At 61.5% G+C, this 19169-nt stretch overlaps 1 protein-coding gene across 1 annotated transcript; it reads right to left on the bottom strand.

Moving 5' to 3' along the window:
• Window positions 1-1479: 1479 nt before the first annotated feature.
• On the bottom strand, window positions 1480-2966 carry IER5L (immediate early response 5 like). Its single transcript, XM_027470865.3, has one exon. The coding sequence runs from the start codon at window positions 2838-2840 to the stop codon at window positions 1839-1841; it is 1002 nt and encodes a 333-aa protein (XP_027326666.2). The 5' UTR covers window positions 2841-2966; the 3' UTR covers window positions 1480-1838.
• Window positions 2967-19169: the final 16203 nt, after the last annotated feature.

The raw sequence follows: 19169 nt of genomic DNA, 5'->3' as shown, positions 1-19169 counted from the left end.
GAGGGGTGTCCTGGGGGGCTGGGGGGGGGGTCGTAGCAGCTGTCGGGTTTTTATTTTAGTATTTTATTATTATTTTTTTAATAATTATTTATAAAATCAGAATTCTGAAATGAATTCGCGCGTCCCGAGGTGAGGCCGGAGGTGGGTCGGGAGCGCCCGTCGCGTTCATTCATTCGGTTTAGAGGAGGGGAGGGAAAGAAGGGAAAGAGGAGGAAAAAAAAAAAAAAGGCACACAAAAAGAGAGGAAAAAAGGGAAAAAAAAAAAAAAAAAAAAACCCACACGCACCACCAAGTGGCACAGCGCGGTGATAACAAACTCCAACTTAAAAAAACTTCCCGAGCGCACCGGGGGACGCGGGGAGCGCGCAGGAGCTGCCCCGGGGGGGGAACGAGGGGGACCGGGGGGGGCAGCCTCGGTGTCTCCCCCCCCAGGGGCTCTGAGCAGCCCCCCGAAACCCCAGGGGAGGGTTTGTGCCTCCTGCCGGGGGGGGGAGTGAGGGGGAAGCCGAGGGTCCTGAGGAGGGGGGGGACAAAAGGGGCTGTGGGGTTTGGGGGGGCCGCTGTGGGGTTTGGGGGGGTCGGAGGCCCGTGAGGGCTGCCCGGTGCCTGGGGGGGGTGCGGGGGGGTCGGGAGCGAGGCTGCGGTGAGGAGGAAAGTGAGGGCACAGCAACTTTATAATCGACTTTTTATTAAGATTATAAATTTAAACAAATCTGAACAGTTTTACCCGGTGATATACAATTCCATATGCACAAAAATACAGGCTTACAAACAAAGAAAAAGGAGGAAAAAGAAAAACACAACAACAACAACAACAAAAAAGAAAAGAGAACGAACCCCAACAGACCGTTTGGCAAAGCATCCTCAGTTACACACAGTGCTGGTACCGGGGAGTTGGGAGGGGGCAGGCTGCAAGGAAACAAAATGAGAAAAAAAGAAAAAAAAAAAAATAAACAAGGGGAAGGGGAGAGCAGAAAACCCACCTTTTTACAACAAAAGGTTGTTCTTAAAAAAAAAAAATAAATCCCAAAAACACAAAACCAAGAGACTCTACAGGAGACAGATCTCTTCACAAGCCCGAACAATGCTGGTTCTGGGGGGGGGGCAAGGCTGAAACTTCAGGAGGGGGCAGCGGGGCTCGGGCACCTGGGGCAGCGGCCGGGCCCCCCCCAGCACCCCCAGCAGCAGCCCCACCGCGACCCCTCGCACGCGTTTCTGCCGGGAGGAAAAGTTCAATTTTCCTTTTTTTTTTTTAAAATTATTTTTCTCCCCCCCACCCCAGGATAAAGAAACGCACAAAAGCGACCCGGGGTTTGAGGGGGGTGTGTGGGGGGGACACCCCCCGGTCTCACGTGGCGCTGCCAGCACCGGCCCCCGGCGACCCCCGGCCCCGAGCCCCCCGAGCGGCGCGGACACAAAGAGGATTATTTAACCGGGTGCTTTCGGCGCTGGGGTTGTGTTGTTGTTGGTTTGTTTGCGTTTTGTTTGCTTTTTTTTTTTTCTCTTTTTTTTTTTTTCCTCTCCCCTCTCTCTCTCTCTCTCTCTCATCTCTGCAAAAATAAAGTCCCAAGATCTCAGCTTTTTTTCCTTTATTGTACAATTTATAAAACACTAGCGTGGCTCTGCCCTCCCGCCCCCCCCCACATTGCGCACCCCTCGGCACCCCCCCACGCCCCCCTCCCCTCACCCCCAACCTTCTTCTCTCCCCCCCCTTCCCTCCCCGCCTTTGTTTCTGGGTCCCCCCCCTCGAGAGTCCTTCGGCTCCGCGCCCCCCACCCCAGCCCCTCGGTGGTGTTTCCCCCCCCCTTCCCCTCCCCTCGCCGGCTCCCCGCTCCTCTCTAAAACGCGACGATGGCCCGAGTCCAGGCTCCCAGGCTCGCCAGCGCCTGCTTGCTGCACAGCTGCCCGTTGAGGGGCTGCTCCGAGTCCGCCTGCTGCCGGCTCACCAGCCCCGTGAAACCGGAGCCGAAGATGGAGATCAAGTTGGAGATGTTGTTAGAGTCCTGCGGGTGCTCGGCGCTGTACTCCTCGAAGCGGGCGCGCTTGGTGCACGGGGCGAAGGGGGGGCCGCCCGCCACCCCGCCTCCCCCCGGCTCCCCTTCCTCCACCCCCTCCTCTTCTTCTTCTTCCTCCTGCCCCGGGTAATACTTGCGCTTGGTGCCCGGTGCGGGCGGCGGGGAGGCGAGCCCCGCTGCCGGCTGGCAGCAGCAGGGGCACTGCGAGCAGCAGTCCTGGTGCAAGTACCCGTTCTCCACCGTGGTCACGACGTGAGTGTCCAAATCCAGCACCGTGGTGCGGCTGCTACAGTGCGGTGCCCCGAAGTCACAGCCGGCGGCGTACAGCAGCCCCGGGGGCGAACCGGGACCGGGAGCGGTGGAAGAAGCCCGGTAGAAAGCCGGGGACGAGTCTCTGCAAGGCGCTCGCTGCTGCTGCTGCAGCTCGGGGGGGGGGGGAGCCGCGCACACGGGCACCTCCAGCAGCTCCGCGCCTCCCCGCACGGCCGAGCAGCTCCGAGCCTCGCGGTCCTGCGCGTCGGGGGGCAGCGGGAGCGCCGCCAGCTCCGGTGGGGCGGCGGCGGAGGCGGCGGGGGGCGGCGGGCAGGCGGGCATGGCGAGGAGCGGGGCGCCGTCGGGGTAGTGCTGCTGGCGGCGGTAGAGCTCGGCGTAGCGCTCGCTCAGGTAGAGCTGCCGGGCGTTGCGGAGCACATAGGAGACGAGCAGGTTCTTGTGGAGCTTGATGCCGCCTCGCTGCGTGCGGGAGCTGTGGATCTTCCGCAGGGAAATACTGATCAAACTCTGCGCATCGAGGGTGCACTCCATCCTCCTCCGGCCCCTCAGCATCTGCTCTCGCCACCCGCGCAGCCAGGCACCCCGGGCCGCATCCACACGGCAAGCCGGGAAGGGTGCGGAGGGTTGCAAAAAAGGAGGATAAAAAAAAAAAAAAAAAAAAAAAAAGGCGGATTGGAGGGGAGGGAAAGGGGGAAGGTGGGGGGGGGGGGGGAGGGAAATAGAAGGGGAAGGGAGAGGGGGGGGAAAAAAAAAAAAAAAAGGGGAAGGGGACAGCAGAGCTCGAGGTCGCTGGAGAGCGGAGGGGGGGGAATAGAGAGGGCTGTCTTCAGGGGGCGGCCAGCGGCGGGAGCGGAGCGGGCATCGCCGTGCGCGCCGGTGGCTCCCGCTGCTGCTGCCGCCGCCGCTGCCGCCGCGCTCCGAGCAGGCACGGCGCGTGCAGGCAGCGCCACCAGCGCCGCGCGCGCCCCCGCCCTCCCCGCGCACCGCCCCCGCGCGCGCGCCCGCCCCGCCCCTTTCGCCCCGCCCCTCCCCGCCCTCCTGCTCCCTCCTCCCCTTCTCCTCCTCCTCCCCTCCCCGGCCCGTACCTGTCGCGCAGCGGCACTGAGCGCCCGCCCGCCCAGCCCCCGCCTTTTATAGCGCGGCGCCGGCCTCGCCCCGCCCCCTCTCGGGGCGAGTGGCCAATGGGGAGGCGGCGTGAGGCTTGACGGGCGGCAGAGGGAGCCAATGGGAGGGAGGCGGGCGCTTGGCGCCGTTCAAACGCTGACAGGGGCTGCGGGGCCCGGGCTGAGGGGAACCCGGGGTGGGCGCCTCGGGTCGGGCTCTGCGCCCCCCTCCGCCGCCTCCCCGTCGCCCAAGGGCGGCTGTTTGAGCCCCTCCAGCCCCTGTGGGGCTCAGCCCCGGCACCCCCGGTTCCCAACCGAGCCCCGACGTTGTTCTCACAGTGGCACCTCCACACACACAAACCCCAGGGGCACCGGGACCCCCCCCTCAGCACCCCCGACCCCTTCCCGGTACCGTCCCCTGCACCCCCGACCCCCCCCCCGGTACCGTCCCCTCACCCCGAGGCTTCCCCCGGTCTCCAGGCTCAGCCCCACGCCCCCCTTTGCACGCCCCTTCCCCTCCTGGGAGCGGGGCCGTGCGTTGGTTACTGCTTAGGAAGAGCTCCAATCCCGCCGCTTTTCACCCCAAAATAGGGACCGGGAAGTGGGAGGGGGCTGTTGCTAATCAGGGTCTGCTAATTAAGGGCTCCCATCCTGCCCTGGTGCACGCGGCAGCCTTGGTTTTGCCTGGCCCCTGCTCTGAGGGGTGCCCTAGGAGGGGTATTTGGGGTAGGGGTATTTAGGGTAGGGGTTTTTGGGGGCTAAGGGGGGTGTCCCTGAGCTGGCTGCTGTAGGATCCGGCCACCCCGGGACCCCCCCAGAGGTAGCAGTATGTGGGGAAGGCAGTCCTGGCACGGAGGAGTTGCCCTTGGCCAGCAGGTAGGAGCTGGTGTGGGTGTATGGCAGGGGGTGCTTGGGGAGGGGGCTGCTAATTGGGGTGGGAGAGGGGCTGTGGGGAGTGCTGGGGGTCCCCCCTTTGCTTCCTGGGGTAGGGTGGGCAATGGTTTTTGCATTGGGGTATGGAAAAGTTGGTTTTGGAACATCTACCTGAGCGGTGATCCCCCCCATGCCTGCAGTGTGTTGGGTGGAAAAATCCCCAAGCCCACCAGAGCAGCCCAGTCCCCCAAATTTAGGGGGGCTGGTGGGCACTGGGCTGCCCTCCCTGGTCTCCTAGGTTTTGGGGGCACCCTGTAATGGCTGGATCTGTAAGGGATGGGCTGGGCTCGTCTCTCCTGCATCCTCCTGTGGGGCTGGTGGGCTTCATCCATGGGTAGGGGAGCAAGCCCAGCACCATGGGGGATTTTCTCCCTGTGGAGGGGTCTGTGGGACCCCAGCTGGGCTGGGGCAGCTCGTTGTTCCCTGAGAGGCAGCTGGTGTAAATCCTTGCTCGTGGAGCACCTGCCTTCATCGTGTGCCCTCAGCTGTGCAAATGGGGGGGGGGAAGGACGCCGAGGGTTACCGAGCTCTTGTAGGATCCTCTTGCTGCGCTTTCCTCCTCTGCAAAATGGAAACTAACCACAGCCCTGTCCAGAGGGGGCTGATAAAGGCAGCGGGTTTGGGTGGTGTTTTGCTGTGGGATTGCATCTTTCTCTCTTCCCCCAGTCTCCTTCCTTTGCAGACCGTCCTGGCTGCAGGTCGCCCTTCCCAAGGCTGTGCTGCAGCTGCAGGAGGTGATGCGCTGGAGCAGGGCTGGCTCTTGGGGAAAAATTGTGCTGAGATCTTACTGCTTTTGTGTCTGGATTAGGGTTTGCTCCCACTCAGAGGGACCAAAGGCTCTGTCCCTGCTGGTGTTGGTGCCCGTGGGCTGAGCCCCGGCTCTGCAGGGAAGCAGCGAGTGCTGCTGCTGCTGGCCCGTGCAGTGCTTGTGCCTTACCCAGCTCACGTTTGCTGCTCTCTGGACCACCTCCAGCTGTAAAACTCCAGCCCTGGTGGTCCAGGCTGAGAGCCTGGATCGCTTGTCTGCCGGCTGCTGCGGGGTGGCTCGGGCAGCGTGCACGGTGCCAGCCGCAAAACATTGTCCTGGCAAGTGTCCTCTGCCTCGAGCTCCTGCTCCCCATCCTGCCTTGGCTCGGAAAGCAGCGTGGCCTCGGGACACTGCCTGGCACTGGCCCTCCTTGTTTTAATTATCCCGTGGCCCCGGTGGCCAAAGGTTGTGGCTTTAACCAAAGGGTCAGGTGGACTTTGCAGGGCTCTGCATGCAGTGGTGCTGCATTTATTGGGGTGCTGCATCCTCGGGGCTGTTTGGGTGCCGTGGGACACCCTGGTGCAGGAGATGCTGCTGCTGGCTCCCAGAGAAGTGCCCTCTGCTGTAGCTGCCTGCGAAGCCTCGTGGCACCAAGAAAACCCAAGAGCACAGTAGGAGCCTCTGGGAGACGACAACGTAAATAAGATTCCACTCTGGGTAATTAATACCAGGCTGTAAAACACAGCCCCGATCCTCTGGCTGGCTGCTGGGCACTCTGTTGCTGCTGGCGAGGCCGGCGGCGGCTGCCTGCTGCCTCTCCTCCCGGCTGGCTCTGCTGGCAGCAGACACGGTGGCTTTAATCCTGGAGCCGGGACGGGTTGTGTGCTGCAAGAGCTGTGCAGCTCCTGTTTGGCCTGGGAAGTCCAAAATCTGCCAGGGATGGAGTCTGGCTGCTACCTGTCTCGGCACAGGACTGTGAGCTCTGCTCTTCTGGAAGAGGGGAGCGAGTCCCATCCGTTTTCTGGCCCCGCAGCAGCAAGCTGGGGCAGGATGGGGTTGTTCAGTGCTTGCCTCTCCCAGGAAAATCACTCTGTCCTGTCCGACATCCCCAGCACCTGATCTCTGATGGGGTTTGCACGCCCTTCCCATGGGAAAAGCCCCCGAGGACCCTGCTGCTGGAGGGGCCGTTTGGTCTGCAACCACCTCGGCTAAACCTAATTGCAGCTTGCACCTGGCCATTAAAGGGCGAGTGCCATCGCTGCCCCAAAGGGAAGGAGGACGGGCCCAGGGCTGCCTGGAGGGCTGTAGCCAGAGCATTTCCCCTGCCTGCTGCTGGTCCTGGGGGAGCCGTGGGGCTGAGCAGGGCGCAGCTGCCCCGCGGGTGTCCCGGTGCCAGCGCCCGTCCACGCTGCCGCGGGCTCCAGCAGCAAACCTGGCTGCCCGCAGCTCTCAGCTGCAGAGTAAACAAGCTGGCAAGAGAAACCATTTTGCTTCAGCTACCAGGAGAAACCCTTTTTAGGTAGCACTTCCAACTGGCACCGCTCTCCTCTGTTAACCCCCTCCTTCCTTCCCTTCCCACCGAAGCCCGAAAGTTGTTGCAGCGGTTGGGGAGGGGAGCGGGCTGCCTGGCGTGGCTTTGCCACCCCGAGCAAGGAACGCAGACGTGAATTTACTGCTTGATCTTGTAATTTCAGCGCAATTAGACTAGCTGCTACAGAGCAATTTCCCCCTAAGCCTCGGTCTCAGGCCCGGGCACTGCCGAGCCGCTCGCAGACGAGGAAGCGTTGGCTGAACCACGGGTTTTTTTGGGTGCACCTGGAACCTGCCTCCCCGGAGACGCGTCTGCGAGCTGGAGCTGCGGGTGCCTGGCATGTCTGAAAAGGAGCCTGCTTTTCAGGCTCTCTTATTACGAGTCAGGCACCCAAAGCGAGTGGGAAAACAAGCCAGAACAAGGGCGCAGGCTGAGCTCTGGGTGCTGGGCTGCCCTCTCCATCCCCTGCGCCAAGCGGGAGCGATGCAGCCTGGTGGCACCGCAGCGTGGGGCTCGCGGGGGCTGCAGCACGCAGGACACGGGGCACGTTGGCTCCAGAAGCCACCAGCCCTCAGTGGCAGTGTGTCTGTCTGTATTTATTGGGCATGCTGGCACCTCAGCATGATATCTGTTAGCTCTTTCTTGCAACTGCGGTCCCATCAGCAAGACAGCCTTACCCAGGATCACATATCCTGTTTAAAATCTTGCCGAAAATGGGGTGGAAGTCGTACCATGGAAGCTTTAAATTAAGTATTCTCCCCCCTTGCTTTTAGCCAGGAGCTGTGTAACGCCTCCTGAGCACCGCTGCAGCACGGGGCTTGGGAGAAGCGCTCAGCACTTCGATCCGATCCGTCCCAGCCCAACTTCACTGACTCATTTCCTCCGTTTGTGCGGCACCCTGGTGCTGTGCATGCTGTGCAGGGCTCCCACGGCGTTGTTTTTATGGCATCTCCCTGCTGCACAGCCCAAGGTGGTGCTTACAAACGGTGCTGCTGCTTCCTGCGCCCCTTCCAGTGCTGGGAAGCTGCGTGGCTCCTGCTTGGACAAATCCTGGCAGGGTGGCATTACGGAGGTGATCGTGACCAGGATCTTATCGCTGATCCTCTCTGCGACACCATTCTGCCACGAGTGGCCAAATATTGGCTGGCGATGACCCAGCAGAAGAGGGGGCCCCTGCCTGTGCCGCTGCTTTTTCAGCCCGTGCATCCTTTTCCTGCTGGCTCGCTGTCCCCACAGCTCAGGCTGCGTTAGCAGCTCTGTTCCTTGCTAGGGAGAAAAGGAGCTGTCAGTGTGAGCAGAGCTGTGGGTGTTCCTGGGGAGCCTGCGGCACCCCAGCTGGTCCCTGCGTGGTTTGCTTGGCTCTCCTGGCACCCAGAGCCGCTGGGGTGATGCTCTGCAGGGGTGGCATCGCGGTGCTCCTGCTGCAGGTGCTTCCCCAGCTCTCCGGTGAGCCCACGGTGCTGTGCTGGTCTCTGCTGGTGCCTCGTCTCCTTGTTCCTGGTGTTTGGAGGACGTGGGTTCCCCGCAGAACCACTGCAGGGTGGGAAAGCCATGAGATAAACTGGGTGCTGCAGGTTTAGGAGCTGCCTTTTTGGGGAATGGGGGGTGAAGCTTGGTGTCCAAGCCCTCCAGCGAGCACCTCAGACTGGGTTCTTCCCTGGACCCAAGGGGTGAAAATCTGGGGTGCTGCTGTCCATGCCCTCAGAGTTGTTTGCTACATTTGAGACTGGGTCCCCGGCGTTTTGCTGGAGGCTATGGGCAGGAGCACGGGGTCTGCAGAGAAAGCAAAGGGGGCTCAGTGCAGGGCTGGGGGAGGGCTCTTGGCATCCTGGAGCTGCTCGAGGAACTCGCTGCTGCCCTCGGAGCATCGCTTCCAGGAGGGCTGGAGTGCCCCAGGCAGCCAGGGCTGTGGTACCTGAGAGCAACCTCATTTAATTGCTGAGCACAGCCCCTACCCCAGCTGAAAAGCCCGTAAAAATTGGGGCCATGGCTCGGATGGGGTCTGGAGGCTGTGACGGCACGCGGGACCCGCCTGCTCCCCTGGATCCGGGCACGGTGGGGGTCCCGTCTTTTGGGGGAGTGCCCCAAAATGTGTGCAGCCGGATGATGTGGGGCTCCTGGGTGGTGAAGCAGCATGGAAATGCCAACTTTCCCCCATGCAGCCCTTGCAGCTGGGGAGCAGCGTGGCCTTGCCATGCCCACGGATGGATGGACGGATGGATGGATGGATGGCCAGAGGACTACAATCCCCGGCAGGGAGAGAAGTGCCGGGGGGATGCCGGGACTGGTAGTCCCCGGACCCGCTGTGGGGTCCCCGCTGTCACCGGTGTCTGGGGCGGGGGACCCGGAGGGGATGTACAGGCTCGGGGAGGAGCCAGCGCCTTCACCCACTTTGTTGTTAAATACCTTAAAGGAGCAGTGGCTGCGCCCGAGCGAGCTCCCTAGCGGAGCCGTGCAAGCCAGGCCGTGGGCTTTTTAAAGATAAAAATCACTCGCGTGGCCTTTGGGATGAGCGGGCGCCGTAACTCCTTCAGCGCCTGGGCACCACCGCTGGCCTCACCATTGGGCTGCTCCCGCATCCCCTCGGAGCATCCTCCTCCGAGCATCTTCTGGTGCTCCCAGGGCTCAGAAAAATCAGTGCCGAGGCCGTTTCCTCGCAGGGAACGTCTCCGCTCGGCAGCCCTGCGGATAAAAAGCTCTGCGGAGAGGCACCGTGGGCAGCCGTGCGCATTTCTGGTGGCGCAGCGGTGACCTGGGGATTTTTGCCCCCCCCCGGCGTAAGGCCCACGGTGCCTCCAGCCAGCCCGGCCCTGGCGTGTGCCCAGCCAGACACCCACATGAAAGCCGCCGCCGTGGCTCGCCTGGCTCCTGGCCAGCGGCTACCTCCAGGCAGCTCGCGAGGTCCTCGGGGGGAGCCGAGAGCGAGGCACCCACCCCTGGAGGGCGAGGGATGAGGGGCAAGGGCTGGGGTTGGCAGCAGGGTGCGGACCCTGTGGTGGGATGGGGTTGTCCGTGAGATGCTCGCAGCCCAGGCTTTCTCTCCTGGGGTGCTGGGGGGGTGTTTGCTTGCTGAGGGGCTGCGTTAGCTCCTTTTTCCTTCCCGGGTGCAGGTTTGGAGGCAGCGTTGGGCACGTCGGGTCCTGTCTGAGCCCAGGCTCCAGCTGGATTTGCTGGGAGCTCAGGCTCGTGTCCGTGCTGCTTCCAGCCCGCCTTGGCCCTGCTGTAGCTGGGAATTTGAGTTGCCTGGGTGAAATCCTCCCCAGGAGCAGACGAAATCTTCCCCTGGGGTGCAGAGAGCTGCTGCTGCGTGGCTGGCGTTGCTGGGAGCAGATGGGCTGAAGCTCTCCGGAGCTGCAGAGGGTACCCGTGGTGCCAGGACCCGGCTGCCGGATCGCCACCCGTGCAGCTGAGATCTCTTGGGCATACTGAGGGTGGGGAAAAAGAGATCTGGGCTGCTGCAGGACCTGCAGCAGAGTGGGAGAAGCTGCCTGGGGAACCCACCTGCGAGGCTCCGAGCCCCGACACGGCTCGTGGGAGGGCACCACGGGCTGCGCGGCGACCTGCTGGAGCCATACGGTGGGGGAGAACACGGAAAGCTCCCCTGCAGGCACCTGTCTAGCTCTGCTGCTCCTTCCTTCTTGCTTTTCACCCCTTGCCTGCTGCTCGGGAGCCTCGGACCGGCCGCCCTAATGCGTTGCGATGGCTGCGTGGCAGCAGGTGCCTCGGAGGAGCCCCGTGCCAAGGCGCGCACCCCGAGCTGATTGCTTCTGACACAGCCCTTGCATCCTGCTCCCCAACGGAGCCCAGCCCCGTCTTGATGCAAAAGGCCCAAAGGGTGAAATGCAGCCCCCGGGGGAGGCAGCAGGAGCTGGGGTTTGGGGTCCTGGGGGTGAAGCTCTTTGCAAACAGCTCCCGGTGCGTGCCTGCCCCGGCACACCGCCATTCCCAAGGCTTTAGGGTTTTTTTTCCCACTCTGGGAAGGGCAGAAAAGGAACGTGGATAACATCGCTGGGCTAGCGTTGCTGGGGGAGTTAGGAGCCACCCGTAGGATGCTCAATTTTTCCCTTATCCCCCTGCACATGGAGTTAATTGCAGTTCCAACCCACACACCGAGCTGTCCTGCCGCAGCCAAGCGGTTGCTCTGGGACTCAACCTCTCCTCGGGGGTCTCGTCCTCCCGAGGGGACAACGTCTTTCCCAGGGTTGTTTGTGTTGGGTCTGAGGAGCTCAGGGCTCAAGTTGAGCACGTTGCCAGGACTCCGTGGGTATCTCTCGAAGGTGAGACTCGTCAGGCTTAAGAAAGGATGAAATTTTTTTAATGGGTGTTCAGCAGCCACCGTGGAGATGCTTTAAGGGCATAAATTTTTTAAGAGCGTAATGGATGTTAAGCTCTCAAAAATAAATCCTGAGTCTCTCTCTAGCTTGGGTTTCCCAAGGTATTGGTGGCTAGCTTGGAATGAGAGAGAAAGATGAATGAAATAAAAGGCTTTTAGAGGGTGCGGAGCACCAGCGTGGAGCTCCTGCTTCCCTTGTGTGCCTGAGCTTCTGCTCGGTGCTTTGGGATGCCGAGGGTCAGTCCCAGGTGGATGTTTTGAGAACCCACACTGGGGAGCAGAGTTAAGGGTTTTCTCCCTGCTGCTGAGCTGTGCAGAGCGAGCAGTGCCGGGCTCTAAAGCTTCCCACCCAGAAGATTTCATTGATGGTGACCAGAGGCTGGTGAGGTGCAGAGAGCAGGACCCAGGTGTGCGAGGTGGGCTCACGGCTTTGTCCCTGCCAGCAGCAGGACCTGCATGGAGCAGCTCTGCCCAAACCATTGCGGGGAGCTGGTGACGGAGCTGGGAAGCACCAGGAACCTCCTCTTCCATCCAACCTTTCCCAGGACAGCCCCGTGCAGGGTTTTCCTCCCTGGCCGTTGCTGCCAGGAGCCGGGGCAGCAGGAGGGAGGCTTCCCCTCTGGCTGCAGCCAAGGGTGCCGGGCACCTGACAGCCCCAGACTTGTTCAGTGTTCGCTGCTTTCTTCCCTCACCACAGCAGGGAAGAGAATGGAAGCTCTGTGAGCTCCCTGCTTGTCTCCTCCTGCCCAAGGAAGCAGGAGCAGCCCCGATCCCGTGCGCAGCCCTGGGAGGCTGCGGGTGGGTGCAGGCGCTGGCACCCCGCAGCGCTGCGCCCTCGCGCTGCTCTTGCCAGCTCCCCTCCCAGGGCTGGCTGGAAAGCCTCCTGCCTTCCCCCTGAGGTCAGCTCGTACCTGCCAAGGGCTTGGCCCAGTTTTTATGGAGCTGTTCCATGAGCTGTGCCCCGTGAATGCCCTCCCTCGGGCTGCGGTACCGGTATTTGGTGCTGAGCACTGCTGGTGCCTTCGGTGCGCCGGTGAAAACAGGGCTGTGAGCGACTCGTGCCAGGTCTGTCTGGTCCTTGCCCGCGTTTTGGGGCAGGTGCTGACCTGCTTTGAGGTGACAGGTCCTGAAATCTCATTTTGCAGGTGCCTTGTTGGCAGGAAGAAGCAGGGAAAGCGGAAATACTGGGGGAAGATTTAGGGGAAAATAGCTGCTGGAAGCATGGGTTGGTGCAGAAATGTTATAATGCGTTTCTCTAGTTCAGCCTAGCCCTGCGTGCCAGTACGGGTGGTGATCCTCACGTAATCATGACAGCTGGACAATCACATTTTTCTGATGGTGGAAAACCTGTGCCCTTGCTTGGGAACATCCCTCAGGGAAAGCGTCCTTGGGCGATGGAGCACCAGGGAGCCCTGGAGTAGGAGCTGCATCCCTCCAGTGCTGATAGCGGAGGTTTTTTGGTGACTGAGGGTTTTGTTCTTTGTTGGTGGGATGCGTGTGGGATGTGGTCACTCCGGCCTGCCCAGCGGGTGGCTGTTTATGGGGTCCGACTGCCTGCGTTCACCCCCAAGGCAGCTCTGGATGCTGTGCCCCCATCGCTCCCGTCCCCTGGGAGGACATCACAGCTAAGCCGAAGGACAAAAAGCTCCGTCCTGAAAGCCGTGAGGATCGAGGCTCTCGCTTTGTGGTTTTGAGAAGCAGCAGCTTGTGGTTTGTGTCCTCTGGTTGGGAAACGAAGGGCCCACGTTGCCTTTATTCTTCTCACCCAACACAAATGTGCTGATCCTTCGGGATCCCCGCTGCTGCCTCTTGGGGGGACGAGAGGATGGGAGGAAGGAGCAGGGGTCTCTGTGCCTTGGCACAGCTGCACTGGGGTCTCCGCAGCTCCGAGGCATTGCAGCTCATCCCCAGATGGAGGACAGAGCCCTGGGGGTGTTGGCCGTCTGCTGCTTTGCTCCCCCAAATTACCTGCAGGCTGTTTTGCGCTGCCGCTATCCCCCGAATGGCACTGAGAGCCGCGCTCCCCCCCCTGTTACCCCCGAAGGTGGGTGCAGATGACTCCCCTCCTGACATGTGCGTGATCTGGGCGTCTCTTCCCGGGCAGCTGGCGGGTTATTTTTGGTCCTGGAGCAGCCCAGATCTAGTTTCTGCCGGGGTGAGTCCCTGCCCAGCGCCGTGCTCACATCCCCGGTGTGGGTGGGGGCGCAGAGCCCCGGCTGCCTTCGTCCCCACGGGGCTGCTCCGGTGCTCGCCCGTGCAGGGCTGGGTTGGCATCTCCCTGGGATGGCTGGGGACAAGGGGACCTTGGCCAGGTCTGCGGGGACTCACCTGGGTGTTATCTGCTCGGGAAACCCAATCTGCGGGCCTCTCTGGGCGTGAAGGGACGGGCAGGAGCAGCTGGTGCCGTGGCAGGGCTTGGAAATCCAAGCCAGCGCCTCGTCACGTGCGTCCCCCTTGGCTCGCAGGCTTGGGGGGTGGCAGCCCCCTTCCCTCAGCTCCTGGCCTCCTGCCCGCAGTGGAAAACTCTGCAGAGGGGTTGCTGGGGGGCTGCTGGGGGCCTCCTGGGCTGGGTTTGTCCCATGGAGCGGTGCCTTGTCCCACGGCAGCGGGTGCTGCGCAAAGCATCCTTCACCCCATCAGCCTGTTGGGGTGCTAATGGGGTCCTGCCTACCTGGAGGGACAGCAGATGGCAAATGCAATCAGAAAGGGCTTTTTTCCTGGTTATACACATCTGCTGAAGCCCGGCTGGGCACCCGATGGAGAGGACAGGACCAGGGTTTGTGCGTTTGCAAGGTGACGGCTGGCAGAGGCGCTGAGGGTCACTCTGGGTGTCAGCACTGCCCTGGGTGTCAGGGGAGGCTGCGACGCCCCCCATCCCGCACTCCCAAGCCTCCCTAGCACGGCTACCAAGCAGGGACAGCTTTTCCTTGCTGAAAACTGTGCCCTTTCCTCCGGGGAGGGAGCAGCGCCGCAGCCTCCCACGCTGCTGCTCGTTGCCTTTCAGCAGAAAGCCGCCCGGGTAACCCTGGTGTTTCTCTCCACTCCTGGCAGGGAGCGAATCTCTCTCCTACCTCGAAACGTGGGCTCGTGGTGTGAGCACAGGGTTGTTTTTTTTTGTCTCCCCAGCTCCGAGCAGCCCCGTTCTCCTCGCTGTGTGGGTTTCTGGACCTGGCTCCCAACCCTGCTGCTTTGGCTCCTGGCAGCTCCTCTGCAGCAGGAGCTCATCTCCCCGCGAGGGTCTCAAACGCCACCAAACCCAGACCCAAAGCAGCTCTGAATAGGCTTGAGCATCCTATTCAGGAGGACAATAGGAAATCAAACAGATGCCACCTCTCCTCCGGCTGTCTGTGTGCCCGCTTGTCTTTGTTGCAGGTGAATTTGGGGAAAGAAAACACCGTTTTGTTGTGACAGCACTGGGGCTGAGCTGCCCTGCTCTGCTACCTGGCAGCCAGGGGAGGCGAAGGAGGTGTCGGTGGGGCTGCTGCCCATGGGCTGGGGGCTCTGCTGCCCTGCGGTGGGCTCCGGGGTGTGCAGAGAGCACTGGGCTCCGCGTGGCACGGTGGGTTTGGGGCGGATGGCTTGGTTTAGCTGTTCCTATGGATGGAAACGCTTGGAGAGGGCGAGCTGCCGAGATGTCTCGTGGGGCGGGTGGCAGCGCTGCCTCGTGCCACGCTGCTGCTCTGGGGACGTGCTGCCGAGCAGGGAGAGGGCAGGGGCTTTCCTCCCCCTCCTGCCAAGCTCCTTTCCTGCAGCTCTGCCCGTTGGGGTGGGTTTGCTGGCAGGGGGCTGAACGCTGACCCTACAAATCCAGGAGCTGGGCTTCGTGTCCTGACCCTCCTCTCACCTTGGGCTCGCCCAGAGCACCCAGACCAAGCTGTGGGTGGATGGATGGATGGATGGATGGATGGATGGATGGATGGATGGATGGATGGGCAAAACGATGTCCTCTGCTGGAAGGGACTCGGGCTGGGGAGGCAGTGGGCATTGCTGTGCCCTCCAGGAGCACCCAGGGGTGGCCCAGCACACGGGGTGCCCGGCTGTGGGTGCTGGCAGGAGCCTGCGGTTGGGCTGAGCCCCGGCCATGAACGCGATGCAAAAGCTGCCTTCCCTTTTGAAGTCTGACACCCGGGATTTTCCCCACCCACTAGGAGGACTGAAGGCAGGGAAAAGAAAAAGACAGTAAAACAAAATAAAAGAAAAAAGAAAAAGGAGGAAAAAAAGGAAAAAAAGCTTTTTTTTTTAAGCTGCTGGTGAGGGCACGCCAGGGAGGCAGAGGCTGGAAGGGGCTGGGGAGCGCCCTGTGCGTGTCTGGCCGGCTCTGACTCAGCCCCACGTGCAGGTACAACCCCGCTGCCTCCTGCTTTGGGGCTCAGCCTCGCTCATGAGGTGAAACCCAGAGGGGTTTGCAGGGACAGGAGGGAAGCACGGAAAAGGGAGCAGCCCCTGCAGCTCGCTGCCGGCCGCTTGGTGCGCGGTGGCCCCAAATTGTCCCTTCCTGGAGGTGTCCCCTCCATCCCCAGATGTGTTCCCCTGGGAAGGGCTCGACCTTGGGTGGAATTGGAGGCAGGATCCAGCCCTAACGATGGAGGGGCTGTGGGATGAGGCTGCCTGGAAGAACAAAGCCTCGCTTTGCCCGCCAGCCGGGTACCCCAGGGGCAGGCAGGGTGTGCAGCCTCGCCGCGGAGGTAGGACGGGAAGGTTTCCTGGTCCTGCCCGTCTGGTTCAGCGCTGGATGAGGCTTGGGTGAGCCAAAAGGCAGCTGGATGCGGGATGTGAGGCTTGGGCTTGTTTAAAACTTCTGAGCCTTGAAGCTGAAAAGCTGGGACTTGGGCCCAGGTTCGTTGGATGGACCCCATCGGCTGGGGATGGGGATGTGAGGTTGGATGTGGTTCTGGATGTGTGCTGGGGGCTGGTGCAGCCCCGAGGGGCACTGGTGGAGGTGTCAGCCTGTCCCTCGCCTCCACCCAGCCGTGGGGCCTGGCTTTAGACTGTAGCTTTGATGTCAGAGCTTTGGAGGGGTTAATCTGGCATGTGGCATCCCCAAATCCTGCCGTGACTCGTACTCCTAGGGTACGGCGTGTCCTCATCTCTCTGGGGAGAAAATGATGTGTGGCTGAGTCCTGCTGGGCACCTTCAGAGCCCAGAGCATCCGTGTGACATGATGCTTGGTGCTGTGAGAAGAGGCACAAAGTGAAGTTTGGGATCATGCCCACAGGTCTCATCCTGGTCCTCAGTGCCCCTACGAGCTCTGTGCTGTGCCTGGACGTGGAAGCTCTTCCCCGGCAGCTCCCCTTACATCCTTGAGACCTTTAATCTTTGGTGCCGTCTAAACCAGCCCCCGTGGGGGTGGCGATGGTTAATTAGCCCCTGCTGGTGTTTCACAGCCCCCCTCCCGGCTGGTGACCCCCTCTGAAACGCATCTGTGGAGCTTTTCTCTGCCCCGTGCAGCTTTCCCTGGTGGGGAGGCTCCAGCTCCCCTCACAAGCGTCTGCCAAGGTGTGGGAGCAATTCCCAGTCCAGCCCAGTTTGGGAAGGTGCTGGGGTCATTCCTTGCTCTTGCCCAGATCCTGGACGAGGTGGGATGATGTCCCCGAGCAGCGTTGGTCCTGAGGTGGTGCAGGATTTGGAGCAGAAAGCTGCTGTTGTGTTCCCTCCCCAAAACAGGAGTGTCGGAGACATCCTTAAAAGGGGGATCCTTAAAATCCAGCCTGCTTTAGGGCGTCCCCTCCATTTCTCCGGGGGATGCTAAATCCTCCTCTGTTCCCTCCTGACATCCTGAGCACCTCGACTTCTTGCAGCTGGGCCCTACCTGGAGTTAATCCCAACGAGGAAAACCTCCCCCTGGAGCCCCCAGCTGTGTGCGCACAGCTCTCCGTGTGCGGCACGGAGGGGAGCAGCCTCTGCTCGTCCCAGGGGTCATCCCAAGCTGGGAGTGGGCTGCATTGGGGTTCTCCTCCTCCTGCAGCTGGGCTGAGGGGAAGGAAGGAGGCAGCTGCTTGCACGATTGTTCCTAGAAATGACCTGTGAAAGGAGCAGGAAGGCGGTGGCACGGAGGAGGGCACCTTCACGGGGCACCCTGTGCCACCTGCACCCACCCCATCGCCTCCTCCTGCTGCAGCCTCCGCGCTCAGCACCCCTCGAATTTCCCCTCCCTCTCCCCGTGCTGCGTGGCTGAAGGTTTTGCAGTAAAACCCCAAAAAGCCTCATCCTTGAACCTCTCTCCTCCTGCCAGCCTCCCTGATCGGACCCCGCGCTTCTGCCCGGAGCCAGCCTGGGGGGACGCAGCTGGTGGCACGAGGCTCTCCTGCCCGCAGCCTTTTTCCCTTCGTGCTTTCAGCCGTGCCTCCAAAGGCTCTGAGCTCCTCGTTACCAAAGTGCGGGCTCCGACTTTTAACGAGCCACCCGTGGGAGAGCCGGGACTGGGAGAGCCGGAGCGCCGTCCCGCTGAACCGAGACAGAGGCTGACAACAGGCACCGCTGCCTGGAAACGGTGGGCAAAGGCTTTATTGACCACTGGAGGTCACTTTTTCAATAATGCAGTACAATCCAACTTTATTTTGTCAGTACCTTTCATGCCGCCTGCTCCCGAGCTGCTCAGCGGATCCGGTGCAAAGGGAGGGGGGAAGAAATGTTATTATTATTTTTTTTTTTTTTTAGAGCTGGGGAGCTGGAGGCTGCTCGGCAGCACGGAGCGAGGAGAAAAAGGCTCCTGTGCCCCAGCCAAGGGGCAGGGGAAGGGAAGAGAAGGAAAATGAAGCAGCCTGGATGCTGCTCCCCTGTGCCACAGAGGCACCTGCAGGCTCCTCGTAGACAAACGAGGGTGTTTGGCCCCGGGGTGGCTGGAGTCCTCCTGGCTCTTCCAGGCATCGAGGTGAGGTTTCTGCCCATGCTGATGCCCCACGAGGGCTCGGTCAGGAGCCTTCTCCCAGTCCAGTGCCAGAAAAATCCCAAATCCTGTCCCTGTATAGGGCAGGCAGGCAGCAGGGGTTGAGGGGGGGCTGGAAACAGTCTCTGGTCACCCCAAAATCCTGTGCTAGGAGCAGGGGGGGGACATCCTGGGGCTGTGCGGAGCTGGAGGCTGCTGCTTTTGCTATTTCTCCTTGGCTGCCTGTCCCCTCCTGCACGCATCCCTGCCCCTTGGCCCTTTCTCTGGCAGGTAAAGCAGATATTAATGTGCATCCACGGTGTTTTGGGGTCTCCTAGCTCAGCACCTTCTGGGTGCCCAGGCTTAAATTCCTCCCAGCCGAGGTCTCCTCCTGCCTCCTCTGCGCTGCCGGAGCTGCTCGGAAAGCCCCCGGGATTTCAGCAGGGCTCTGCGAAGCCCAGAGGCATCCAGGCTGGGCTCTGCGTGGCACGGGGAGGAATTCAACCTCCTTGTGTTTCTTTTTGCTGGGCTGGAAGTCGGCGGGGAAGCTGCTCGTGCTGCGTTTGTCACGTTTCTTACTCAGCCCGGGGAGGACGGGGCTGGGTTTGAATGGAAATTATGGCATTTGGGTACCCTGGGTCTGGGCTCTGTGTCTGGCTTCAGCCTCTCTCTCCCCCATGGGGACGTTACCTCCTGGAGCTTCTAATCCCACGGCATGGCCGAGATCCAAAGCTGCTTTGTCTCTTAAATTGGGGTCCCAGAGCCTCAGGACCTTGGTGTTCCCCGCTTAGCCCCCGGGGACCCCTCTCCCCGGGGTCGCCGCGTGCCGTGCCAGAGTCGGCCACGTGCGAGGACAGCGAGCGTTTAAGTGCCGTGGCAGATGTGACTTGGAAGGCGCATCGGAGCAAATATTTAAAGATCCGGCTTTATAAAGCCACTTTTTGGCCCATAAACCACCCACCCTGCAGCTCCCGGTGCCGTTGCTGTGCGCTCTGCTGTTTGCTGTTCCTGCTGCTCAGCCGCGCTGCCATCCAGCCAGGCGTGCTTAGTGATGGGGTTTTTCTCCTTTTTTTCCCCCAACCCTGGTGTTTTATTTTGTGTATTTATTTATTTCTTGGGGTCGTTGTCCTTCTCTCGGCAGAACGGGATGGGAAGTGACCGCTTGTGATCTTGGCTGCTGATGCTGGAGCAGCAAAGGGAACCTCTCCTGGCCCCGAGGCAGGGGCTCTGCTTCCCTGTGCCGCCCCCAGCCCTGCTGGGACATCGTTGGAGGGGAGCTCTGAGCCCCACTTTTATTGTCACCCACCCTACGGCGTTCTGGGATCAGGCAGGCTCCGAGGCTCAGCGATAACTCGACCCTCGTGGTTG

This window comes from Anas platyrhynchos, chromosome 18 (genome assembly GCF_047663525.1).
Source record: "Anas platyrhynchos isolate ZD024472 breed Pekin duck chromosome 18, IASCAAS_PekinDuck_T2T, whole genome shotgun sequence".
Taxonomy (NCBI): domain Eukaryota; kingdom Metazoa; phylum Chordata; class Aves; order Anseriformes; family Anatidae; genus Anas; species Anas platyrhynchos.
Note: the sequence above shows the minus strand (reverse complement) of the source record. Positions and strands in the feature narration are given on the sequence as shown.